This window comes from Tachysurus vachellii, chromosome 7 (assembly GCF_030014155.1).
Source record: "Tachysurus vachellii isolate PV-2020 chromosome 7, HZAU_Pvac_v1, whole genome shotgun sequence".
Lineage (NCBI taxonomy): Eukaryota > Metazoa > Chordata > Actinopteri > Siluriformes > Bagridae > Tachysurus > Tachysurus vachellii.
This window is the reverse complement of record NC_083466.1, coordinates 11,544,944-11,572,849: the sequence shown is the minus strand read 5'-3', so window position 1 is coordinate 11,572,849 and position 27,906 is coordinate 11,544,944. Positions and strand designations below refer to the sequence as shown.

Genomic DNA, 27,906 nt, shown 5'->3' with positions numbered 1-27,906 from the left:
AGTGTGTTTGCTATTGGATCTTGCCTCAAATATCTCCATTGTAACAGGACCGTGAGCGACATGGATATAAGGTAACTTAATCATGCCAGATTTCTTTCTTTGCTTATCTGAAACTTTTTTAAGCAAGGAAAATATTAGCTGAATATGAACTAGAAGTATCGTACTACCAATCAACCACATCCCCACATCAGCAAAACACATCCGTCCTCTTCAGGACCCAACTATACAGGAAGTAGAAACAGCACCAGGCACAGACATAAAATATTTATTCAGTTTATTAGGTTTTTATACATGGAGAGGTTTGATTGAAGTTGTCCCTCATAACATCACTAGAGTGAATTTTGAAGACAAAACAGATTTACACAAAACAGGCATTGTTCTTCTTTAACGGTCCACCTCACCAAACACAATGTCCTGAGTTCCTAAAAGGGAAATAAACAACTTTAGTTCAGCCAGTGTTGTATTAAAAAAATTGGAATTTTTAAATAATGAAAACTTCCTAAAATATGCTCTGCTTTTTTGCTGATATTCATTGTCAGCAGTGAAGCCTTCTATAGAGAGGTGTGTGTCTTTCCAAATCATGTCCAATTAATTTCATTGACCACAGATAGACTCCAATCGAGGTGTAGAAACGTCTCAGCAATGATGAAGAGAAATGGGAGGAACCTGAGCTAAATTTCAAGTGTTGTTGCAAAGGGTCTGAATACTTAATATATATTTGAATACTTAATACTTTGAATACTTATTTAATATATATCTGAATACTTAATAATTAATATATATATATATATATATATATATATATATATATATATATATATATATATATATATATATATATATATATATAATAAATTTACAGATTTCTATAGAATTCTGTTTTCACTTTGTCTTTATGGGGTACTGAGTGTAGATTAATTTAAAAAAAAAAATCTGGCTGCATAAAAAACAAACCTGAAAAAAGTGCAGGGGGTCTGAATACCTTCTCAACCCACTGTGTGTGTGTGTAATAATAAAAAAGAATAACATACACATGTATATATTTCATAATAATAAACAGCTATAAAAATCCTTGAAGAACTTAACACTCAGCTGCATGTTGTACTAGGCGACAGTGGGAGCTCGAGGGCCTCTAATCTAGACACACACATTTACAGCATTTGCCAGATGCCTTTATCCAGAGCTACTTAGAGAAGGCTTTCAAGTCTGAATCAATGCATAAACTGAATAGTGGTCCCAAGGTCACTCAAATTCTAAATGATCTGATTTCTGTCAGAAGGTCTTCAGATCATCAACAGTGAGTACTAATGAATACTAGTGAATACTCCACAAACAATTCACTGTTTTGTTGTTTTAAAAAAAAAAAAAAAAAAAAAAAAAAAGTTTAGTTATATATATATAAAAATCATTTTACCAATGATGGCCACCACATCAGCAAGCATGTGTCCTTTTGACATTTTGTCCAAACCAGCCTGTAATAAAAAGAAAGTTCAGGCATTAAAGAACAGTAAGCATACTGTCGAATAAACATGACTAAGCAATACAGCAATATTAGGACCCTAATGCTAAATGTGCCGTATTGTAAATTATATATTTTGGCTCTTATCATCAATTATCATTTACACAGTGAGCATCAGTGTTTGCTGTCTCGAATAAGAGAATCTGTTTACCAAGTGAGCAAAGCCTGGAGCTTTGATCTTGCAGCGGTAGGGTCTGCTGGAGCCATCGGAAACCAAATAAACTCCAAACTCTCCCTATGGAGAAACAGCAACAACTTTAGTTATACCAGTTATACCAAATATTGTGTCTCTCAATACACAGACAGGGACCTCCATAACAAGATTCCAAAGATAAATGTTGTTAAAAAAAACACAGTATAAATGTTTAGTAGCACATTTTTAAAACTAGAACCCCAAATTTTTATATGAAAAAATACATTCATTAATTTTAATCATCCTTACCATCATCATGATCATTAGTCATTTGGTTTTTAAGTGTGTTCTGCAAGCCACTGATGCAGCATTAAAATGTACGTAATTATTTCAAAAATGAATTCAAGCATGAAATGCATATTTAAACATGCTTAAATACTGTATATAGGAGTTTGAACTGATTATACATTTCATTTCTCTCTACATTACAGCTGAAAGAAAGAAAATATATGTGCATTTTGATCAATTGTAATAAGGATCAATTATCTTTTTAAGACGACGCGCAAATACCCCCACACCCTTTGGGGTGCTTTACTTGTGGTTAAATACATTTGTCATGTTGCTTCTTGCCTTCGCTTATCTAAGCCCCCCCCCCAGCCCGAAACCCATACATTACATTTTATCCTGTTCCCTACAGTGAAGCACAGACTTTATCTTTAATCCATCCTTGAGGCTGTGAAAGATGATCTTGTATTATATGATCTTAATTATGCTATATAATGATTCATTTATAAGTATGTACAATGTTTACTAATAGTGCACCTCTCCACACCGGTTTGATGCCTTTGCTTCTAGCTAAGGATTTTACAGTACAGGGATTTACCTTTGGTGCTTCAACAGCTGTATATGTGGCTCCTGGTGGAACCTGGTAGCCTTCTGTGTACAGCTTGAAATGATGGATTAGGGATTCCATAGACATCTACAGAGAAATATGCCGGAGAAATTAAAAACTATTTACAGAAATTTAGTTAACACTTACATATGGTCAAAATGTGATTAAATCCACAGTCTCTCTTGGCCAACATTTTGAACTAGATTTTTAAGCACAAAAATTATTTTCCACCAGCTTGAAGGAATTTACTTCAGATATGTATATTTATTAGAGTATAGGTATAAGAGTAAATAAAGCAGGCAGGAGATCTATTGACGTAACCTGACCCTTGTTTATAAGAAATGTAATGCACATGCCTCACATTACTTCTGTACTTCATATTAATTTAATACTTATGTATATTGCATAAACCCTATATAGTACACAAATTTTTACACAAATACACACACACATCCCACCTTCATCTCGGATCTCTTTGGTGGTGCGACTTTTGCATCATCCACCTTGATCTCTCCCTCGGGCATCTTGTTAAGACACTGATGCATGATCCTTAAAGATTGCCTCATTTCCTCCACACGACATAGATACCTGTGTGCAGCAAATATTATCCTGTTCATATTCCCGTCTGTTACGAAATTACCCTGTATGTGTGATAAGGCTTTCACATTTAAAGTCAAATTAAAAACAATTTAGCACTTAAAACATTCTCACATTTAAAACATTCTCAGCCTTAATTTTACATGTGAGCTTTTAGTGTTTACCTGTCATAGCAGTCCCCGTTACTTCCAACAGGCACATCAAAGTCCACCTCATCATATTTGTCATAGGGCTGAGATTTCCTTAAATCCCACATAATACCAGAGCCCCTCAACATCACTCCGCTGAGAAAGGGAGAAGAACATATACATGATAAACTATAATGATCAACCATAAGTGTATAGTTAAAAAATACAAAAACTAAACACTGTCTGTATTTGGTACCTGAAGCCATAGTTGAGTGCATCTTCTGCTCCAATGACCCCAATATTAACAGTTCTGTTCTTCCAGATGCGGTTGTTCGTCAACATCTACAAATGTTTCATTGATATTAACATCATCCTCAAAAAACTTAACTCTAAAAGTCTTCAGAGTGAGACAGATTTACAAGCCACCAACATCTGAATCTACAAGACAACAGCCAATCGACTAAAAGAGCAACTATCTGTAACGCTCGTTCATACTCTTACCTCCTCTACTTCATCAATGCGTATTGAGAAGTTCTTACACCATTCATAAATATCGTCCATGAGTCCCAGGGGCAAATCCTACAACATACACCTGGATTCAGTTCAGCTTTCCAGTTGTCTACTCAGTTTGGTTTTCAATAAGAAATTAAAAGGTTTTTTCAATTCCAGTCAACTGACCTGATGAACTCCTCCAGGTCTGACATAAGCAGCATGCATTCTGGCTCCAGACACCCTCTCATAGAACTCAAACATCTGAAAGAAGGGCAGAAACAATGGGAACAGGCAGGAAATGCTAGAACTGCGGTCAGTTTTCAATAAAAATCCAACGATCCATTATTTAACCCAACCCACAAGTCAGACATGCACAGAACTGAAGCTGCTGGCAAGCTATGCAAAACAACCACAACATTTTTATTTTGGAAATGCAACCTGCTCATAACTCTTACAAGTTCATCACAAGTGACAAGTGTGCAGCTAAGCGTTCATAAAGGAAGTACTATATCTACTCTAATGTAGTCGGTCTAGTGAATTAAGCTTTTCTGAATCACAAAATGTGATGCTGTAATTTACGTCTCTTCGCACTTTGGCTCTGCACGTTTTATGGTCACCATGTTGTGCACATTAAGTCATGAAGTCTACATGATCATAAGACAAGGACCATGCACACCAATGTTGAACATTTTTGGTAAAGACATCAGTGCCACTTTGTAGGTTTTCCCTAAAAACATTAGTTACACATCTGTACTGGTTGTAAAATCACTGCTGTCTCATTTATACCAGTGAACCACAAAATAAAAATAAAAAATCTCTCTTAACCAAAACTAAAATCACAGATCCATGCTAAAATTGCTTGCATGACCTGATGAACAAATCATCAATTCCTCTCACCTTCTCTCTCTCTTCAAACATCCAGAAGAAAGGGGTCATGGCACCAATATCCAAGGCGTGTGTAGTGATGCCCATGATGTGATTCAAAATACGAGTCATCTCTCCGAACAGCACTGTGGGCAGAGAGAAATTAGTAAATAAATACTAATATCCACACAAGATGGTTCATAAGAAATGTACTTTATTGTAATATTGTCTATCTAGGAACCCTGAAGTAGATTACATGATACACTAAATTAAACAAGCCTAAGTAAAGTGGACTCATTTAGGTGGGTTACAGTAATGAAATGTTGGTAGGTTCATAATCTAGGTAAATTGCATTTAGGGCATTAAGTTGCCCCTTACCTCTAATCCACTGAGCACGAATTGGAGCCTGGATATTCAGCAGCTTTTCCACTGCCAAAGCATAGGCTTGTTCATTGCACATCATAGACACATAGTCCAGTCGGTCAAAGTATGGGAGGGCCTATAGAAGGAACGGAATAAGAACTCTCACCATGAAGAAAATCACCATCACAACCACCCAGTTTCATAATGATGATGATGCTGATGATGATGATCATATTAAACAAACATCCTTATCTTTAAAGCTAGGCTACTGTACCTGCAGGTAGGTCTTGTACTCAATGAGCTTCTCTGTGCCACGATGCAGCAGACCCACATGAGGGTCACACTTCTTCACAGACTCACCGCTCAGTTCCATCACCAGACGCAGCACGCCATGGGCTGCAGGGTGCTGAGGCCCGAAGTTTATAGTGAGGTTTGACACATCCTTCTCAGCTGGAGGGTCTTTGTCTGTGAAGACATACGGACGCTTTGTTTACCTGAAACAAACCTGACCTCTTCCACTAGTGGGCAAACATTAAGAAGTACTACTTAGATTCCCAAGATCAGTTAAAATAGTTCCTTGCTTGGTAAAAAGCACCAGTGTTTAACAACATGGCACTCAAATATGTTTACCATTACCATGAAGTGAGAGTCAGAAATGAAAAGTGGACAAACCGTTCCATGGTGGTGGAGCCCAATTCTTGGTGACAGCACTGGGGAACATAACTGCACCCGCATACTGCTCAGCCCACTCCACATCTGGCTGCCATTGCTTCTGCCTACAAAGAACCAACGTAAATCTGTCTGTGTCCATGGTGAAGCTTTAACAACCCAGATATAAATACTGGAATATAAACATGCAGTCATTCTTTCAATTGGATAATTACATCAGAAACCTCACACTAACTGTACCAATGCTAAGAAAAAGATTCTTTCTACTAAATCATGCAATACATCAGCAGAGTTTTGGTTTTGTGCATTAAGAAAAGTTTGTGCTATATTTGATTCAGTCTGTTGTAGCTGTTCCCCTAAAAGGGAAATAAACAACTTTAGTTTATATTAAAAAATGGGAATTTTCAAATAAGGAAAACTTTCTAAAATATGCTCTGTTTTTTGCTGATATTCATTGTCCCCAGGGAGGCGTCCAGGAGGCATTCGGAACAGATGCCCGAGCCACCTCAGCTGACTCCTCTCGATGTGGAGGAGCAGCGGCTCTACTCTGAGCTCCTCCTGAGTGACCGAGCTCCTCACCCTATCTCTAAGGGAGCACCCAGCCACCCTGCGGAGGAAACTCATTTCGGTCGCCTGTATCCGGGATCTTGTCCTTTCGGTCATGACCCAAAGCTCATGACCATAGGTGAGGGTAGGAACATAGATCAACTGGTAAATAGAGAGCTTCGCCTTGCGGCTCAGCTCTTTCTTCACCACAACAGACCGGTATATCGACCGCATCACTGCAGAAGATACACCGATCCGCCTGTCGATCTCACGCTCCATCCTTCCCTCACTCGTGAACAAGACCCCAAGATACTTAAACTCCTCCACTTGAGGCAGGAGCTGTCCACCAACCTGGGTAATACGGCCTCGGATTTGGAGGTGCTGATTCTCATCCCCGCCGCTTCACACTCGGCTGCAAACCGTCCCAGTGCACGCTGAAGGTCCTGATTTGAAGAAGCCAACAGGACAACATCAACTGCAAAAAGCAGAGACGAAATCCCGTGGTCCCCAAACCGGACTCCCTCCGGCCCCCGACTGCGCCTAGAGATCCTGTCCATATAAATAATGAACAGGACCGGTGACAAAGGGCAGCCTTGCCGGAGTCCAACATGCACCGGGAACAAGTCTGACGTACTGCTGGCAATGCGAACCAAACTCCTGCTCCGGTCATATAGGGACCGGACAGCCCTTAGAAAAGGCCCCGGACCCCATACTCCCAGAGCACCCCCCACAGATCACCACGAGGAACACAGTCGAATGCCTTCTCCAGATCCACAAAGCACATGTGGACTGGTTGGGCAAACTCCCACAGATGGACTCCAAACGAGGTGTAGAAACGTCTCAGCAACGATCAAGAGAAATGGGAGGAACCTGAGCTTTGTCTTTATGGGGTACTGAGTGTAGATTAATGGAAAAAATAAATAAATCTGGCTGCAACAAAACAAACCTGAAAAAAAAGTGAAGGGAGTCTGAATACCTTCTCAACCCACCGTGTGTGTGTGTGTGTCTGTCTGTCTGTCTGTCTGTGTGTGTGTAATAATAAAAATATTTTTTATATTAATTTTAATAATTACATGCAAACATTTCACAATAATAAACAGCTATATGAAATATCTGACACTAATATAGCTTTTAAAATTTGTATCATTACAAAAATGACCGAGGTTATACAGATAGATCTGTTGCATTATTATTATTATTATTACTACCATATTCTGACCAATAATTAACCCATAAACATATAACCATTTACTAACTATCTCTCTGTGAAAAGCTGCAATTACATTAGTTTGATGTTCATTAGTTACTGATGAGTGTCATCTCACTTGATGAAGAAAACAATTCAAACCTGATTATACAAAAAAAAAAAACTCTATTTATATTGCAGATATAAATACTGCAAGTTTGTGTTTTGGGGCACGATAAACCACTACCAATGTTTACATTTTGCAAAAAAAAATCCATCTACTGAATGATAAATACTGAAACCTGAGATAATGATGTGTGGCACTTATTTGAGAGCAGGCTGTCAGTTAGCAGCTAGCAGTTAGCAGCCATTGATATCTATGGTTAGCAGCTAGCAGTTAGCAGCTAGCAGCAATAGATATCTATGGTTAGCAGCTAGCAGCTAGCAGTTAGCAGCTAGAAGTTAGCAGCTAGCAGTTAGCAGCAATAGATATCTATGGTTAGCAGCTAGCAGTTAGCCAAACATCTAATGAACTAATGGACATTTAAAAACACTGAGTAAAGAATGACACAATATTTTTGTGGGATGTATATTTTACCGCCTCACACCGCCATAACACACATACAGTTAAACCAAAACAATTCTGTCGAGTCTAAATAAAAGCTGTACATCCAAATGCACATTAAAGGGGGATTGACTTTGTTTATACAACCGCTCAATTCTTAAAGAAAACAGCCTTTAAAATCCAGCGGTTCATTTCATTTTGTAATCTACACAAAGGCTTTACCTTCTCTGAAGCAATGCGCATGCAGGTGTCAAAACATTTTTGTTTAAAATTGCTGCTGAAGGACGTCCGAGTTGTTTGAGCGACCTCAGCATAGTCGCAGCCATTTTTGCTGGCCGACCGACTGGCACCGTTTACACACAGACACACAGAGCCTTTATCAACTACACCTACTGCCGCCTAGCGGCTGGCGAATAAATGACCGACTTCTATTACTCCAAAAGACAGGGGTCAGTATTCATTCTTTTATATTCAGTAAACCGTTTTGTCCTGGATAGGTTGATTGGCATCTCTGGAAAATTGTCTGTAGTGTGTGATTGCGTGAGTGAATGAGTGTGTGTGTGTGTGCCCTGCGATGGGTTGGCACTCCGTCCAGGGTGTATCCTGCCTTGATGCCCGATGACGCCTGAGACAGGCACAGGCTCCCCGTGACCCGAGGTAGTTCGTATAAGCGGTAGAAAATGAGTGAGTGAGTGAGGTCAACTGCTAGTGACACACACACACACATACACACCACAGTCGGACGTGGTAGCCTAGTGTTTAAGGCGTTGGACTACAGATCGGAAGGTCATGAGTTTAAATCCCAGGTCCACCAAGCTGCCACTGCAGGGTCCCTGAGCAAGGCCATTAACCCTCAATTGCTCAGTTGTAAAAATTGTAAGTCACTCTGGATAAGGATGTCTGCTAAATGACAAATGATACAGACACACACATATATACACTCACTCAGACACACACACATTCGCACATAGAGTCTACTGGCATGGGGGGGGATTGAGAACCTAAAGGAAACCCAAGTGGACATAAGGAGAGCATGTATCACAAGCTCAGGACTGATCCAGGAACCCAGACACTTCCAAAAACATGCCAGAAGGTGTATTAGCTAGTCCAAATTACCCTTAGGTGTAAACAGGTGGACTGTTGAATCATATTCAGGAAATCATATTCAATGAAAAACATTCCAGAAGCCTTTGTTCACATAGCATCCTCAAACTCATCTCATAAGTGCAGAGAAGGATGTATGGTCATTGAGATATAAGCAGTTGTCTCAGGTACAACATCACTGATCTCTGCTGAGCCATGTCCGCTCTCCTGTTATTTATTCTCCTATTATTCATCTAAGAAGTAACTCAGACAGCTTTTTGGGCTTCTTGCTGTGATTGCTCAGGCGTAGCTGCTTATGATCAACTAGTACTGTAGACTAAGGGGCTCTGGCTAGACAGCTCTGAGCCACAATCTGAAGTTTCCTGACAAGCAAGCATGGCTATGTTTAGTTTTTCGCTAAATTACTGACCATTTAGTCACACAGGATGTTAAATTACCCAAAGTAATAAGCACGTTCATATCTCATTCAAAGTTGTATTTCATTCTTTCATTTTTGCATGAAGATTTCCATAGTTATTTATGAGATCATAACTGTCACTCTTTTTTTTGTCACAAGATTATTTCTTGAACACAAAATGTGACTACTTCTGCTAAAGCAAACATTTTGTCAGTTTGTTATTTGTGACCTACAGGCCTCTGTGAGCACATTAAATATTTATGTTCATGACAGCACCATCAGAAAAAGTATATACAATTATGGCTTTCATTAAATGGTGGTTTGGAAAAAGCTCCATCTCTACAAAAATAATATGGCAGCATGACATTCAAGTTTGCAAAAGTGCATGTGAACGAACTGCAAATGTTCTGGAATAATATCCTTTAGACTGATTAGACCAAGGCAGACATATTTGATCATCATGCACAACACCTTATTACCACAACACATTTACAACAAACACCCCATTTCAGCTGTCAACCATGGTGTTGGAGTTTGATTTGATGTGTGATGATTTGGGCTGAAGCTGGGATAAAATTGGGTCATGGAACAGGACAATGATTCCAAACACACCAGCAAATCAACGTCTGAATGTCTAATGAAGAAAAAAATCAAGGTCCTGGAACAGCCAGGTCAAAGTCAAGACCTGAACCCCATTGAGATGCACATAAACAATTGCTCTCAGGCATCAATAAACTGATGGAATATTGTAAAAAAAAAAAAAAAGCTTACAGATTTATCCCAAACAATGTGAGAAACTGATGATACAGAAAACAATTTTGTAAGAATTGAAAGAGAGTATATTTTCTTTATCACATGACTGTAGATTCTGAGCCGAGCAAATACTGCACATCTTGTTCTGAGAAATAAGACCTCAACTCTACAGATAAGATCTGCAGTATATACCTCTTGTGTTCTCTTGTAATAACATTCTGTAAACTGAACTTTTATAATATAGTACTTCTATTGATTAAGCTCTAGGTAAATCCATTAAGGCCAGTAAATGAGTTGTGCATTGTCACATGTCCAACCTGCTCTCAATTCAGCCTGATATTTATAGTACACAAAATACACATAATATCACCACTAACAACTTGTGTGGCACATTTCTAGCAGACAAACCTCAGAGGCTTTATCAGATTAACTGACAAATATACAAATACCTTAAAGAGCTGATTTGTAACTAGATCATTAAGATAATCTTTAAGATAATTATGTTTATGTAACTCTTCATGACTATAAACTATGGCGTGACGCTTGATGCTAATTCCGTACAAAATATATGCTATAAAAAATGGTGATGAAATGCTTGTGTCTCTTTAACCTAAAAATAATGTTTTATATTAATTCAAACTAAGTGGATCACACTCAAAAGAATTTCATTTATTTTTTCAAATTCACCCTTTAATATAGTTGATTTGTCCTTTTCACGTACGAGTAGAAACAACTACAGAGCTCAATCAGTCAGTAATTATTTAGGAATAATATATGACAATATACAGTAGGTATAAAATATAATAACATTTTTAGGCATGTCGTGTTCCACATGCATCTGACAGGACAAGACCATAAGAATCACCTTCTATAACATGATCATTCTCTACAAAAAATATGATAGCATTTTACAAACAAACAATATAAACTACATTTCCTACACACTTTATTCCAAGATATTTGACAAGATATTTCCTACACACTTTATTCTACATATTTAAGTAAATAGCAAAAAAAAAAAGGTGCTCTAACTTTTTGCTAAATACGGACAGTGAGTAATGAGTGCAAGTTTATTTAATCACTATATTGTCTAGAAAAAACATTATGCTCATTGAAATTTCGGTTGAATCTAGCTCACAGCTGACTTACAGCTGGCAGCGACTAACTGACCATGCAGTAACATGTTTTAACTGATAGAAATACATGAGCATGGCAGTAATATTATACCTTCGTTTTGTCAAGCATGGAAAGTCAAAAACAAGGTATCGTTTCTACTGACACTTTGATTCAGTACATTGATGAATGAGTAGCAGCAATGTGCTAAATTTGATGTCTTTGCTCTATTGCAAAACAACTGGATACTACACTAATATCATACGGTAAACATTTACATCAGTTTAAAAAATAATAGTGTCATGACACTGAGTATGTCACAGCTTTTAGCATTTAAGAGAACAGCGGCCTTTGCGCCTTACAGGCTTTTTTCTTCACCTCCCATCAGAGAGGTGTGGGGTTGTCTTAATCTTCAAAACGGACACGCATATACCACAACTTCCCCTCATATGCCTCTCTCACTTTGCTCATGTTAGTTTCCTGAAAGCTAGCTGTCCATCGATGCAGTGTGGTTCTGTTTCTTTGTAAAACTCAGTTTCTCACAGATTCAGTTACGTCCGGAGTAAAGTCCGGATTCACCCTGCTTGTCTCCTTCCTCTTTTGATGACCATTGGACAAGCTGGTAAGTAACATAACTCTAATCTAATGTGACTAATGTAAGATTTTGACACGAGATTTATAGTTTACCTAGACAACAGTTAACACATACTTCCTAAAGCTGCTTAATATACATATCTCTTCGTATCTAAGGATAGCAAAAATGATGACGAATTTATGTCATCCGGTAGTAAATCAGCAAGAAGTAAATGTTTTTACATTAGTTACATTTGGGTGGCAAATTTGGACAGTTCAGTCTTCTAATGATTATGTAAACAGAGAGTTGCCGAGGTTGACATGAGGCCTGTGGAAAAAGTTTATTTCCAATCACAGTCATGGATTTTCACATGAAGAAATGTAAAGAAATAGAAAACAATAACTCAGCATTGATTTTAGAATATTTAATGCACACTCACAACAAACACATTATTCTAAAATGTATTTCAATTGTTATAAAACTTTATGAGGCAGTATTGTTTCCAGGACGGTGAAAGTTTGTTATTAGTAATCCTATCGAGGCACGTAAGCTATTTAAATGTGCCATTAATTGGAATAAATAATACCCAAATGCATGGGCTAAGATATTAACATTAAAGGAATGATGTGTAAATGGATATGCTTCCTGATATTTACATAATTTCCCACATTTATATTAATTGCTCATCTAGATTTCTATCTCTCTACCCATCCATCTGTCTAATTTATCGATCATCCACAGGCATTTATAATCAAATAATTGTTCAGAAAAAAAGTGACAAAGCGCATAACAGCAGTCCAAATGAATACAAACTATAACTAATTAAAACGTTTACTGTGAGATTTTAACATCTTTTTCTGCAAGCGAAATAGAAATTCAACTTTTCTCTTTTCTTAACATTTTCTTGCAGTGAGGGATGTGAATGTGAAATGTGGATGTGACCAAAGGGTTTTTTTTTTTTTACTTCACACCATATGATCTGAGATCTGGGTTTCTTTTTTTTAGTCTGAAAAAATTCCCTAAAACCAAAACCATGTACTTGTTGAAGATTATTTTTAATCACAGACTTCACAGACACAATCATAGATTATGTGATAAAGGATTTATCTGAAGCTGTAAACACTATATTTGTACCCTGATACAAAATTATCATCGCCTGCACCTCCGGTTAAGTAAAGATACTCTAAAAAAATCTTACGAAAATATACATTTTCCTTAAACATTTACAATTACTTTAGATCTCAGTTTAAATAGGTCAAAAATTTCCACACAGCCACGAACAATTAAAAAAATTACTATTTGGTTTTGTGGCTAAGAGAACGCAATGCCAGAGCAGTGCTGAAACCCTTTTTTAATGTATGTGAATTTTATATATATTTTAAATCTAAAATCCATGTGTATTATTAATATTATAAATTTTATCTTTTAATGCAGATTTTATCTTTTCATATCTCTGTAGTTTAGTCTAAAACAATGAAAAGAAAATATAAAAAGGTTTTTTACAGGAAGAAAAAAAAATAACTGAATATTGTAATGTATAAAAAATGGTTATATAGCAGCCTCTAATACTTACTTGTAATTTCTGAATTGTAAATATGTAGGATGTTCTGTAGCCCCACTGAAGTTAATTAATTATTCCCAGGCTATTAGTGCATTGTCCTCCCTTAAGGGATTTTGGTTTTAAGGTACAGTATGATGAATCCTCTAAGGACAAAAATAACACAGATGCAAATAAACTACCAATGAAAAAAGATTCAGTACTAGTTTAAGAAGTTTTTAACACTTCTTTATCTAACAACTAGCAGTGACACAGACAAGACAATAAGTTACAGAATGTCAGTTAAAAAAGGAATTAAAACATATGGGTGTTGCCGTTATAGTAAAATAATCTGCAATGCTATAGAATGGTTTCTGGATTATTTTCCTCTAACAGCAGCTCCCAAATTGTTCAAATCATCTTTTATTTATTAATTAAACAGCACGTCAAGCTCCATATCCATATACATAATCCATATACATCCTTTGAGACAAGATATTTTCTCTATTGACTTTTCCTGTGGTGAAAAACTCTCTGACGGTGACACAAGACTAATTTGGTTGACATATATATAACTTTCCTCTTACAGATACCTTTGCAATGTGCAATTAATTAACATCTTCTGATCAATCATTTTCTTTATAACTTAAATTCTTGAAAGATTTGTCATAAGATGAAATTCAAATAGTCACTTTTACTGCTTTAGTTAACTTTTCTAGACTTCACAGGAACTACATAATCTAAAAAAAAAAAATCTAATTTCACCTTTATTGGTCACGAACAAAACCATGCACCATACAATATGCAGTAAAATTAAAACATTAATTTTGAATAAGAAACAAAAATTATTTACTTGCATAGAAGTAGAAAAGGAAACACTTAATAATATAATAATATAATATAAAATAATAATATAGAATAATATAATAATATAATATAAAGGATATAAAAGACAGATAGATAGATATTATTAATGTCCAGACAGAGATTAAAGAGAGACTATTGAGTAAAAAACTGTATAGGTGTTATAATGTAGGAGATTATAAGCAGATTATGTTTTTCATATAAATTCCGCATTTAATGTAATTAAGAATGGATAAAAAAAGACACACTGTTGGTGAATTGCTGTGGAAGAAGAGGTTACACCCAAACATGCCGCTAGTCTTAAACTGACTTTCATTTCCTATTGTGAATGACTTGTTTCCCACTTTTTTTTTTTGGTTACATATGCATTGCTGTTTCACACAATACAGTACAATACCTTATATAACTGCTGCTACTAAATAAAATGTTCATTCCAGTATTTCTGCACATGCAATATTGAACATACAGTATTTACACTGGTCGGCACTAACTTTTGTGTATTGTCTTTTGTGTATTGTCCTGTATTGTTTGTTTGCACTGTATTTGTCTTTTGTCTCGCACTGTTTACACCAGGTTGCACAGATGCACTTTATGTGGCTAGGACTAACTTACTTAAGTCTTTAGATCTGTCTTTGTTCTATGTAGCACCATGGTCCCGGAGATACGTTGTCTCATTTCACTGTGTTCTGCAACAGCTATATATGGCTTATAATATAATATAACTGACGAAGAATAAAAATGAACTTATGTTATCAAAATAACTTCTCCTGTAGGAGTTGACAAGCAAGAGATGGTCTTTAATACTGAAATCTGCTTCTTTCTTTCTCAAAGCTGCTATGGATAACATAAACATCTGCTATATCTTGGATGCCTTTCTGTTTATCTACGGACTTGTACTAACTGTCCTTTACTGCAGATTGAAGGTACACCCTTTTTTGATTGATGAGGTTTGGATCACTGCTTATGATTAGGTTTTGATGTGAACTTTACATATTTAATGTTATTTTTAATTAACACATAGTAGCAGGGGGCAAGAAAAGTTGGCATATACTGTATAAGAAAAAACCCCTAATGACATCCCTTTATGCAAATGTTGTTGTTTTCACACATACAGCTACAGCAGGATCGTTGGAAAAATCAGGGTTCTGGGAAGGTACACACACACACGCACACACACACACACACGCACACACACACACGCACACACGGACACACACACAATTTCACTGACATATAAATAATGCAGCTAATTTATGCCTTATCTACACTATCACAAAAATACACAATTATTACAACCAACAATACAAACTATATAATGATTATAACTTTAGAATACTGAGAATAATCTTTATGTATAATGGCATTCTCTCTGTGGAGATATTTGGGTGGAGATTAAGGTTTCGATCTCCAGTTAGAACATATTCTGCTAGGGAAATACTTTGTACTACAAACTACATAGATACTAACAAGGACTCTTTACGGGTTAGGGTTAGGGTTAGATAGGGTTGCAAGATAGAATGAAGGGTGCTAGACAACATTGTGATGTCTATTGTAAGAAAACTATTTCATCATTGTACGAAGCCCTGGTTTCCGATGGACAGCGTTAGCACGCTCAACATTCTCGAGTAAACCAGTATGAGGTACTACAGCTAAAATTATAAGCAGAACTTTACTGTGGTTTGTGCAGAAGTTTGCTGAATATGGCTTTGCTATCTATTACAATCTTTTTCAGTAATACTGATCCTGTCTACTTCTCCTTCATTTAACACTAACTTCCTCATATTTAGTATGTATGGTGCAAACACTTTTTACATGATACATGCAGCTCTTTTAAAGTCCAGAGAGACTTATTATGCTTCATTTCAACAATTCTATGGGTTTATAAGGGTGTTGATTTAAAAAAATTGTTTTAAGTAGACTAAGTTTTCATTATTTTTCTTCTCAATCTTGCAGAAGGAAGCAGCAGAGGGAGTCTATGAAGTAAGTTCTTCCCCTCATTACGGCCAGGAATGATCATTTACACTCTGTAATTTTCTTTTTCCCAGCATGCCTCAAATGAGCTCCAATGTTTAGAAAGTGTTTCGTAAGATCTGTAAAACTGGTTCACTCAATATCATCCTCTAATTCTTTCAGGGACTTTCACATCAAACTCAAGATACCTATGAGTCCATCCAATTGAAGAGCGCCAAGGCATAAGACAGACATAGCGAAGAAAAAGTATCAGAATGCTTTATTTCTCTTTTGTAGCAGTATTTATTTGTCTTATTTCTGATGTTAAAACATTTCTTTGAATAGATATGCACTGTAATGCTAGAAACAGACTTGAAAGTAATTTTACTAAAACTCTTAATAAAAACCGTAAATAATTTCTTCATATATTTTGCGAAGTATAAATGTATAAGCAAACTAATCTTTATGAAATTTGATGAGGAACGTAATATTAGAAAAATAGCATCACAGAAAGTCATATTAAAAACAAAAAGTTATTCATGCTGAATAATTGTAAATGTATGTAATTAAAGTCTTAACTCTCTCCTTTTTATCTTACATTATTACACATGCTTTTTAAAAATGTGTGTGCTGATTTTGCACAATTGCTAAATTGCTAATGCGTTTGCCTACACATGCTGTTTCTTTCAAAAGTTGACGTACGTCTCCGGTCGCTATAGCAACAACTGTCTTCCTGTTTTTTTGGGGTTTTTTTTGGTTGTCTGACAGAAATGAAGTAACAGAGCTACATCACTGGATGTATAAATACATAGTGGTTTTTGTATTCGTGAGATGGTGTTAATGCTAATGCAGTTTTGACTATCAGGCACAAGAGAGCAGGTTTTAGGCCATTTTTTAATTGTGGACTTGTCTCCACCACTGAGTTTTGCATCACTGTGTATTTATTCATTTTAAGTCATTTGTGATTGTTACTAAACCATGCTTACTTCTCTAACTAATGTATTTATGATTTCCTTTTTTATGTATAATTCTCTGGTTAACCTGTCTATTTTGGCCTTTTTTTTCTTCATTAATTTCTTTCAGTAAAACTAATTACATATGCATCCTGGTTGCTGAGTATGTTTGTCAGAAACCATTAACGGACACACCTATATTTTTATATAGAATAAAACTTAATGCAGTATTTACATTATCCTTTGGTGTCAAATTTTGGTGTATTTACAAACAATTTGGCTTTAAATTCTGCTGAAACACAAGGTGAGGCATCAGCTTCAGTGTGGGCACAATTATGACCAATTGCTGTATTCTGCTAGGACGGTGGTAGCTTACTGCTTTTGGTCAGAAGGTAGTGGGTGATGCTGATGCTGAGCCCTTAAGTAATTCTCTTAACCTTGTTTGCACTAGTACTGCTATTTAAATAGAACCTGTCCACAGATTTTGGAATATTTGTTCTGACAATAAAAATCAAAAGTAACAAACAATGAAAATTGCTTGAAATTGCCTGAAATTGCTTTCTTGTTACTAATCTTTTATTCATATGTATTAAATAATGATTCAAACTGACATTTGAGCTGATCCTGAATATCCAAGAGATATTGAGCCCCAGGGGAATTATTGTGAAAAGCCTTTTGACAATCATTTTAGAATCATGGTATTCGGCTTGTCTCTAAAAAGAATGCATTGTAGTTTACCACAAGCCACAACCTGTTGGAATTCATCAGAGGAAATATTAATTTGCCTCCAGACAACACAATGCTACAGATTGAGAATCTTTCATAGTACAAAACAGTGAAACAGAGAACGACAGTTTCTTTTGTGAACACTAACGCCAAACTTAAAGTCTTTGCTATCTAAATGCCAATATTGAGAATATACTTGCTGCTACATGTCTTCATGTCACTTACAGTATTCACACCCGTCTCCTCTATGTGTTATTTTTTTTTTTTTTGTCACTGGACTTGCTAAACAAGCTACAGAAAGACACCACTCAAGGCAAACACTGCTGTCATTTTAATGAATCCAGTCACAAGTTTATGAGTTCACGTTTGAAAAGATTGTTTGAAATGAAACTACAAGGAACTGTAAAGAATTTGCAGTGATACAACAGATATGTGTTCTCTGCATGGTTTGATCCTGAATTATAGCTACTCTTTTGTGTGATTTCCCTGTTTTTCTTTGGTTTCTGTTTTTTTTCTAACCTCTGAGAACATATTGGAAGGTAGATTAGCTAAAGTAAATTGCCCCTGGTGTGCAAATAAGTATGTTTTCCTGTATGTCCCATGCTCCCATGATAGGACTATTCCTGAAGACGATTAAATAAATGAATGAATGAATGATCAAACGAACGAAGAAATTAAACCTACTGCAGACTACAAATAGCTCCTTTTCATATGTGTCACAGTATTTTGAAATTCCAATATTCATGAGTTAGAATAGAGATCGAGTGGCCACAGATTGTGACAGGCCGATTGACCTAAGGGACTTCTGAGTTATTTGCTGTAGGTTGTCAGAAGTGGACAATAGGAACTTTTCAGTCTTCATTTAATTTTTAACTACACATGCTTGGCTTTTCTTGTCAATTAGCTAACCGTATGTATGTTTTAAACAAACTGTTTAGTAAATGTTAGATTTAACAAAATAATGTTTGTGAGTGTCAGGAATTGGCCTTAACTTTTTCCTGTTTGGACACTAGGGGGACATTGTTGCTTTTGTGTCTGTGCCATTTTTGTATCACTTGTTAGCCCTGCCCTTTTCTTGACAGTTACCCTGCTTCTGCACACCTGTTCCAATTATTGTAACCCCTATTTATACCGGTTGTCTTGCGTCTGTTTTTTGCTCAGTCCTTGTCTTTGGTTTGCTGTCTCTGTTTGTTGTTCCTGTGTTTTGTGCCTCCAGTCTCCTAGTGTTTCTTGCCCTTTGTTATTTTTTCCCTCATAAATCCTTTTTATGTTATCCCTGCATTTGGGTATGTTTTTATCCCCGGTCCCTTTACAGTAAGATGATGGATCCAAAGCAAATACTTGTATATACAGCATAACTCATTAAAAGTTAAGAAGCACTACTTTGCTTATTGTTCATGCTATGAGCATCCATGTTGATTTGATATCATTTGCTGAATTTGGAGTTTTTTATTAGACAATCTGGAACCTGGAACAGTCTCTGAATAGGAATTTCAAGTTACAGGGAAGTTTTCTTTCTTCTGTCTATAAGTAAATGCAGTATTATTCTAGAAAAAGAAATGCAATAGGTGGAAAACATTTAAATGGACAGACTATATGACTGACAACAATTTGAAATTCCTTCTTGTCCAGATTGGGTGGATGTTGGCAGTCAACATCACTTATTGATGCAGTACATAGTGAAATGAGAGAACGTTTCTCCAGGACCATGGTGCTACATAGAAGAAAGACAGAGCTACATAAAACAACACAGAGTTAAGTTTTTTTTTTTAAGTAAGTTAGTCTAAGCCACATAAAGTGCCTCTGTACAACCTAGTGCAAACAGTGCAAGACAAAAGACTGCAAACAAACAATAGAAAACACTACAAGACAATACACAAAAGCAGCACCGACCATAGTACATTCTGTATATTCTATAGTGCATGTGCAGTTTACATACTGTGTACCAGAGTACATATTCTATAGTACATGTGCAGTGTACCAGAGTACATACTGTGTACCAGAGTACATACTCTATATTCTATAGTACATGTGAACCAGTGTACATGCTCCATATTCTATAGTGCATGTGTGTACATAGGCTACATTCTATAGTACATGTGAACTAGTGTACATGCTCTATATGGTATACTGCATGTGTGTACATACTCTATATTCTATAGTGCATGTGTGTACATACTCTATTCTATAGTGCATGTGTGTACATACTCTATATTCTATAGTGCATGTGTACATACTCTATATTCTATAGTACATGTGAACTAGTGTACATGCTCTATATGCTATAGTGCATGTGTGTACATACTCTATTTTATAGTGCATGTGTGTACATACTCTATATTCTATAGTGCATGTGTACATACTCTATATTCTATAGTGCATGTGTACATACTCTATATTCTATAGTACATGTGAACTAGTGTACATGCTCTATATGCTATAGTGCATGTGTGTACATACTCTATATGCTATAGTGCATGTGTGTACATACTCTATATTCTATAGTGCATGTGTGTACATACTCTATATTCTATAGTACATGTGAACTAGTGTACATGCTCTATATGCTATAGTGCATGTGTGTACATACTCTATATGCTATAGTGCATGTGTGTACATACTCTATATTCTATAGTGCATGTGTGTACATACTCTATATTCTATAGTGGATGTGTGTACATAATCTATATTCTATAGTGCTTGTGTGTACATACTCTATATTCTATAGTACATGTGTGTACATACTCTATATTCTATAGTACATGTGAACTAGTGTACATGCTCTATATGCTATAGTGCATGTGTGTACATACTCTATATTCTATAGTGCATGTGTGTACATACTCTATATTCTATAGTGCATGTGTGTACATACTCTATATTCTATAGTACATGTGAACTAGTGTACATACTCTATATTCTATAGTGCATGTGTACCAGTGTACATGCTCTATATGCTATAGTGCATGTGTGTACATACTCTATATTCTATAGTGCATGTGTGTACATACTCTATATTCTATAGTGCATGTGTGTACATACTCTATATTCTATAGTACATGTGAACTAGTGTACATACTCTATATTCTATAGTGCATGTGTACCAGTGTACATGCTCTATATACTATAGTACATATGTACAGGGCTCTCAGGTTTTGAAGACAGGCAAGAGTGACATTTCCATAGAGACAGCGGTGCGGACAGGTACGTTTTGGGCGCTGCGGCATATTAAATATATGATCAATAGTAAGTTTAAAAGACCCAAATGCATGACTGTTACTCTCAATCCGTGACACTTGACAGCCCTGTATGTATGTAGACATAAAGGGAGAGCGGATATGCATGTTGCTCTGTTAATATGCATGCGGTCAGATATGGTGTAACTCGACAGAAATGCTGCCTGTAAGTAAGTAGTAATGCTACTTAGGTTAACGGAGGATGTGACAGCCGAATTCAGAGAAAAACAGACTAGCGTCATCACATGCACGGTGTCTGTATATTTGTTCCAACACGTCTGCAAGCCTCATGGGTGTCTTTGAGATCAAGCAGATTAGAAAGATACTGGAGCTTCTTCCAGCCCCTCAGTGCACTGTACTGTAGAAGAAGTAAAGGGAAGCCCATGGCTAGTCCTGCCCTGTCTACGTCATTTAGGAAAGTGGGAAGAAGTTCAACATTCAGCACAAAAGTGAGCGAGAAGCAGCGCAGGAAATGAGGTGAGGACTGTGATTATCCACCTTACATATGTGTTAATAAACACGTTAAACGTGTCATTCCAGGAAGCCAATGTGTCGTGGAGGCGAAAACATAGCGAAACGGACTTTAATAGAGAAGTCTTAAAGTTGTTTTTTTTTTCTGTGTGTGTGCATGTGTACAGTATAATGGAAGTGTTAGATATAACTGACATAAAAACTGACGTGTCAGAGTTAAGTACTTTCCGTTACTTCAGCCACACGTGTTTTATCTGTACAGGTGCAGTCTCGGCTTCGTCTACCTGTTCTCTTACTATTTACTCCAGTTCTGTGGACACACATGGATCTTTTCCAACATGACCGCCAGATTTCTCTCGTTTGGATTCGGTAAGCTCTTGATTTGGGGTAAATAAATACAGACAAGGAGGAGATTTGTTTAGATTTGAGTCTACTGTAGCTAACAGGGGGATGCTTTAGTTGTGAACTGCATATAGAGTAAACTTACATTTCCACAACAAGGGTTTGATTCAATACTGCACAGCAATACTTCCTGTGGAAAAGGAAGTAGAAACAGTACAAAGCTGCATCGCTTATCTGCTTCTATGCAAAAGTATGTATCCCACCAATGCTGGGTACCAACAAGTGGTTTATAATATACACAGTTTCAGCTGAAACATTAAAACACTGAGAGGTGAAGTGAATAATATTGATTGTCTCCTTACAGTGGCACCTTAAAGGAGCTGGATATATTAGACAGGAAGTTAACAGTCAGTTGTCAAAGTTGATGTGTTGTAAGCAGGAGAAATGGGGAAGTATCTTAATGACTTTGACAAGAATGGTTAGTTGACTGGGTCAAAGCATGTCCAAAACAGCAGGTCTTGTGGTGGTGTTCCCAGTATGCAGCGGTTAATACACACCAACATGGTCCAATGACGGACAACAGGTGAACTGGCGACAGGGTCATGAATGAAAATAAAGAAACAAGTCAAATTTGATGCCAGTGAAGTTGTTGGAGGTATGAGGATGTTGTGGTTCTCTTTAGGAGTGACGAGGATGGACAGGATTAGGAACCAGCACATCAGAGGGACAGCTCAGGTTGGCTGTTTTGAGGACAAGGTCAGAGAGGCTGGATTGAGATGGTTTGGACATGTACAGAGGAGGGAGATGGTTATATTGGTAGAAGGATGTTGGAGATGGAGCTGGCAGATAAGAGGTCAAGATGAAGGCCAAAGAGCAGATATATGGATGTGTTAAATGAGGACATGAAGTTAATTCTGCGATAATAGAGGATCCCGAGGATAGAGTTAGGTGGAAACTGATGATTTGCTGTAAAGACCCCTAACGGGAAAAGCTAAAAGTAGAAGAAGAAGTAGAGTTTGCTGGAGGCCACCAGTTTTGTCTGCCACGAACAAATCTAGTCCTTCTTGTCACTAATTTGTTTGCCAAAATTATTTGAAACATGAGGGAATAATTTTCATATGAATCCTTTAAACATTCAACTACTCATTCTTATCTTCAGGAAATTCCAATGACACAACATCCTGTTTAAACAGTTCAGAATATTTCACAAGGGTGAATGTGTAAAGTTTAAAAGTTAAGTTTTTATTTTTATTTCAATAATTTTCACACAATGCATTTTTTTAATTATTAAAGTATTTTAATAATTACAACTGAAGGAATGTGTAGTTATAGAGATCTAAGACTATCAATCAACACTAGTTTTTTTTTATATCAATGTTTTATTGTTAAATTTATTCATGGAGCCAACCAGACAATATAAACTACAGTATATTGCCAAACGTATGTGGACACCTGATCCTCAAATCCATGTGGTACTTCACCAAACTGTTACCACAATATTGGAAGCACACAGTTATCTGGAATTTCTTTATTAAAACAAATTCAAGACAATTGTGTGCTTCCAACTTTGCCATAACAGTTTTGTGAAACCCACATATTGGTGTGATAGTCAGGTGTCTACATGTTTTATTTCCCTTCAACAATCCTCTTGAGGCTGAATGAGTACAAGTTCCTACAAGTCCTCATGAAATGAAACAAGATTATGCAGTCATTACTTAAACATTTAATGTAAAAAAACAAAAGCAAACAAAAAAATAATTCAAAAATTATTTCGTTAAGTCATTCCTTTGTTGATTTCAGTGTATGCTTTGGGTCATTGTTGAAATTGTTCTTCATCTTCAGCTTTACTTGCAGACACCTGAAAGTTTTGCACCAAAATTGAATGATATTGGGACTGATTCATGACTCTGTTCACCTGGAGTAAAGCCCCAGTTCTGGCTAGGGAATGTTCATTTAGCAGTGTGCTAAAGTGTGTGGAATTACAGCCAGAAACTTCAAACTTGGTCTCAACAGACTGTAACATATTTTGCCATATGATAAATGTTATGGTTTGGAAAGTCTTTTGTTCCCCTCTCCTGATCTTTATAGTTCAACAATGAGAACCTGTTTTGTTTAACTCTTTGTAGGCCATGATTGCAGCTGACAGATGGAACCAAGACAGTTCTACAGAAGTAGTTGATTTTTAGTTGGGTTTAATACAGAGTCACTGTATTGATGACTGATAAATAATTACTTCTGAACATGAGACCGAATGGGATTGTTTCATTCTGAACACAGCTACACCCCAATTATAAGAGGAAGTACAAACTTACTGTATGCTACCAGGTTACTTTAAGTTCTCACTCTCACTCATTTTCTACCGCTTATCCGAACTAACTCGGGTCATCGGGGGGGTGCCTATCTCAGGCGTCATCGGCATCAAGGCAGGATACACCCTGGCATACTTTAAGTTTGTTTTATTTATTTTTTTCCTTAAACATGATTTAGTGTAGATTGCAACTTAAAGATCTGACAAGATCTTCTGTTCCATTTTTTAGTCCAAAAAAAAAAAGAAACTTATTTTAACAGGGATGTGGATACTTTTTTCATATCCACATATCTCAAGATATCCACAAATCTGCAGGATGTGATGATTAAAATGGTGTAGCCTCAGAGATCTTTTTTGAAGATTTTGATTTTAATATAACCTTAGAATAATATGTAGAATGTTTGGTGCTCTAATCTTGCTGCACAAATTTGTCATATGATTACTCATTTAGATGCTTTAGCTGGCACGTTTTATTTTGTGGGAGTGATGATGAGCATGTGCCAGCTTTTGTCAGTGCTGGAGCTTTTCCACATTGCAGACGGAATAGAAGAATGTCCGCTCCTTCCTCGACTTGTCCAGGTAACGCTGATTACTATAGATACCCTATTGATTATAGAGAGACCAGCATCCCTATTGAAGTAGAAGCCTTTTGTTTATATATATATATATATATATATATATATATATACATACATACATACATACATACATACATACACACACACACATTTCCCACTTTATTCTTCAGGTGGTTGAGAGAAATTTCCTTTTATTCCTAATCATCAGTCAAGAGGAGTTTCAGAGTAAAACAGTGGTGTGTGTGCTGTTTTATCTGTGGAATATTTTACACCTACTCAGGTGTGTATCTTACACTAACACACATCAGTGACATACAGCAGTCATAAATGATATTCTAAGGCCATTAAGCATAAATACATTTGCATACTTAATATGATACTAGCCAGTTATTAGAGCCTGTTTACATGCAAATGTAAAGTTCACATGTTCTCCTGCTGTGCTTCATCCCAGGATAACTTTGTTCTACTTTTAACCCTGGTAGAGGAATGGTTCACATCTGTAATGAAACCCTGCTGCAGAGTTAGCAAAGCTTTTACTGTGTTAACTCTGCATTGCTTTACCAAACATGTACAGTGTCAAACCAGTTGGGTGTTTTAGAATAATATAGCTGGATGATTTACAACACTCGATCATATATTTGATGCTTTCAACAGTAGTTGTAGCATTTGAGGGGAGAGAATTTTGTCCAGATTCTTAAAGACCGAGCAAATTATGGTCCCATGGTGCATTTATACAATCAAGGTTGTTGACAACACAAATACGCAAGTAAGAACATTTTACCAGGGGTTTAGGAATGTAGAGTGTGAGTAGTCAGGATTAATTGTTAATCCTGGCTCCAGGATTCTTTTAACCCGGAGTTTAAAGTGACCGAGATTGAAATATTTCTAAGTGTGAAAAGAACCACACAGAATCAAACCCAGTTTGTCCAAGACTGTTCTGTCTTCCAGGTACCCATATCAACTGTTGTGCCTCATTAGCACACCATCGTTTAATTTGCTGTGGGCACGCTACACCATCACCATCCCAGTCTACATACTGTCTGTGATCACAGAAGGTAAATCATGAGTACACATAAGAAACTAAATGTAAATGGGACTGAAATTTGTCTGTGTTGGTAGACTAATAATACTAATTGTGTTTAAAATAGTAATAATACTAATTGTGTTTAACAGATTAAAATATTTTTTTAATTCATAGTTTATATTTATTATTTCTCGATGATCAGAGTTACCTAGAAGGAACATTTAATCATGTCAACAAAATTTCCTGAAATCTATCCTGGGCTCATTCCTGAAGTATCCCGGGCTCATTACAAAGAAGTTCTAAAGATCTTAGCACTAAGAAGAAAGCTTGACAATAATCTATTTGTAAGAACATCATGCCTAACTGTCTATAACTGGCATTCTTACTGTCAGTTTTAAGGAAAGGTCAATAAGTTTACTTTTGTACTACAATTCAAATGATAAATGTCAACTCTGTGCATCTGTGGAAAATGTAGACACCCACAAGTTAATTTAAAAGCAGGAAGAGGAGCAGAGAGCTGACGGATGTCATCATTTTGACAGCACCACAAGTTAACGTTTTAAGCTGAATCACTAGACGTTATGCTGGAATTACAAAATGTGGTCAGAGCAACATCTTATGATAAAGTAATGTGGACTTACGAGTAAACACTTGCAAAGTTCTGATTAGAGACCATGTGGACAGTATAAACACAAACCAAGCCATTGTTTAATTAAATAGCTGCTAAGTGCTGCCCGTAGTGCACATGGTTAGGAAACAGATATTTGAGCAAGCAGGAAACCATACGGCATATAAGCCTGAGGGAGAACTTTGGCTGAGACAGCAAGTGTGTGCATGTGGGTTTCAGGAAACATGTTGATAACAGAACATTCCAACTGCAACACAGCCAAGTGACTAACATTTTGAAAATGTCTAAGGCATTAAAAAGAAATGTGTGCACTCCTGTATCACATACAAGCACTCAGTTACTTTTCTTGGATTTGTTAGTAGTTTCTGTTGTTGTCATTTAAGAAGTCAAATTTCTGTATCTTTTTTTGCACCACTTTCTGATCCTCCTCCTTCTTTTTTTAAGGACTCAGTATCTTACAGGTGTTGCCATATTACGAGTCGCAAGGCACATATTCTGTCCAGCTGAAAACACCTGTCTCTGTCTATGTACATTTCCCATACCTGCTATTAGCTTACATCACTGTGTTGGCAGCAGGTGAGAAACTATACAATTACCACATTAATCAATAAGACTAATACTAAAAACTGCTAAGTAAATGCTTTTGTCTTTGTGTTTGAAAGGTTCTGGCTTAACAGTACGAATGTTACTCAAAGAAAGGAGTCAGGCTCTTGACAGCTGGAATAGGAAGACAAAGCACTGCTAAGCGAAGATTTATTTCCTTCTCCAAGGACATGACAAGTGAAAAGGACATGACATATTTTTTGCCAATTAAGACCGAAAGGATGTGACACAGCTAGTATTTACCATAATGTGGCACTTGAAATGGAAAGGAATGATAAAATAAAAGACTGAATACTGCATATTTTCATAGTAACAGTATAACTGATGTCACTTTGGCACTGGTGTATTATAGTAATACATTCAAACTGCTGTAACAGAGTCATGCCAAAAACATGCTAACATTTTATCATTAACATTCGAAACAGGACATGATGTGCAGTTTTCCATCTTGATCATTAACAGTTTTGTTTTAATTCACCAGTAACAGACATGTAGACAGTTGTGTCATGTAAAATCTATCTGTAAGTCCTCTACTGGACAGCTTGCATGCATGTCCTGTATATCTTGTGTGATGTACGTTTATAAAGTACTCCAGTGGAAGATCACCAGCCGTATGCTCTCGTCCACACTGTTTTCTTCTTAAACTCTGGGGTAGACTTCAATGCTAGTAAGGCCGCTGAGAAGACAAAATATAGCCGGTTCAGCATGTGACATTTATGAGATTTCCATGTATTATGAAATAAAGTTTCTTTTTTTTTCTAAACTACTGTATGGTTTTGAATACTGCGCAA

The 27,906-nt window shown here is 36.5% G+C and overlaps 4 protein-coding genes across 4 annotated transcripts in view; 2 read left to right on the top strand and 2 right to left on the bottom strand.

The window, feature by feature from the left end:
- Positions 1-257: 257 nt before the first annotated feature.
- On the bottom strand, positions 258-8,327 carry ndufs2 (NADH:ubiquinone oxidoreductase core subunit S2). Its single transcript, XM_060874306.1, has 14 exons — positions 8,177-8,327; positions 5,661-5,764; positions 5,263-5,453; positions 5,004-5,124; positions 4,659-4,771; positions 3,948-4,022; positions 3,771-3,848; positions 3,526-3,611; positions 3,306-3,425; positions 3,003-3,132; positions 2,536-2,631; positions 1,671-1,754; positions 1,415-1,472; positions 258-422 (listed from the first exon to the last, which is right to left on the bottom strand). The coding sequence occupies exons 1-14, from the start codon at positions 8,278-8,280 to the stop codon at positions 385-387; spliced, it is 1,398 nt and encodes a 465-aa protein (XP_060730289.1). The 5' UTR covers positions 8,281-8,327; the 3' UTR covers positions 258-384.
- Positions 8,328-11,781: 3,454 nt separating this feature from the next.
- Positions 11,782-17,733, top strand: fcer1g (Fc epsilon receptor IgFc epsilon receptor Ig). Its single transcript, XM_060874305.1, has 5 exons — positions 11,782-11,943; positions 15,128-15,219; positions 15,411-15,449; positions 16,250-16,276; positions 16,430-17,733. Exons 1-5 carry the CDS (start codon positions 11,925-11,927, stop codon positions 16,490-16,492), a joined length of 240 nt encoding a protein of 79 aa, XP_060730288.1. The 5' UTR covers positions 11,782-11,924; the 3' UTR covers positions 16,493-17,733.
- A 3,616-nt stretch (positions 17,734-21,349) lies between these two features.
- hacd4 (3-hydroxyacyl-CoA dehydratase 4) lies at positions 21,350-27,878 on the top strand. The gene is made up of 7 exons (XM_060874304.1): positions 21,350-21,638; positions 21,895-22,001; positions 24,734-24,861; positions 25,031-25,140; positions 25,809-25,915; positions 26,957-27,088; positions 27,175-27,878. The coding sequence occupies exons 1-7, from the start codon at positions 21,634-21,636 to the stop codon at positions 27,255-27,257; spliced, it is 672 nt and encodes a 223-aa protein (XP_060730287.1). The 5' UTR covers positions 21,350-21,633; the 3' UTR covers positions 27,258-27,878.
- focad (focadhesin) overlaps positions 27,236-27,906 on the bottom strand; it is a 54,789-nt gene continuing 54,118 nt past the window's right edge. Inside the window, exon 44 of the mRNA XM_060874299.1 lies at positions 27,236-27,791. Within this exon, the coding sequence (XP_060730282.1) occupies positions 27,718-27,791 (74 nt within the window). The 3' untranslated portion in view covers positions 27,236-27,717. The remainder of the gene's footprint in view (positions 27,792-27,906) is intronic.

Excerpts from the sequence above, each read along its gene's own strand:
- fcer1g (XM_060874305.1), top strand. Across the intron at positions 15,220-15,410 it reads TCCTTTACTGCAGATTGAAG|CTACAGCAGGATCGTTGGAA; the intron begins GTACACCCTTTT and ends TCACACATACAG. Across the intron at positions 16,277-16,429 it reads CAGCAGAGGGAGTCTATGAA|GGACTTTCACATCAAACTCA; the intron begins GTAAGTTCTTCC and ends TAATTCTTTCAG.
- ndufs2 (XM_060874306.1), bottom strand. The coding sequence starts at position 8,280 with ATGGCTGCGACTATGCTGAGGTCGCTCAAACAACTCGGACGTCCTTCA. Across the intron at positions 4,772-5,003 it reads TCGTGCTCAGTGGATTAGAG|TGCTGTTCGGAGAGATGACT; the intron begins GTAAGGGGCAAC and ends CTCTGCCCACAG. Across the intron at positions 1,473-1,670 it reads CTCCAGGCTTTGCTCACTTG|GCTGGTTTGGACAAAATGTC; the intron begins GTAAACAGATTC and ends TTTTTATTACAG.
- hacd4 (XM_060874304.1), top strand. Across the intron at positions 25,141-25,808 it reads AATATTTTACACCTACTCAG|GTACCCATATCAACTGTTGT; the intron begins GTGTGTATCTTA and ends TCTGTCTTCCAG. Across the intron at positions 25,916-26,956 it reads ACTGTCTGTGATCACAGAAG|GACTCAGTATCTTACAGGTG; the intron begins GTAAATCATGAG and ends TCTTTTTTTAAG.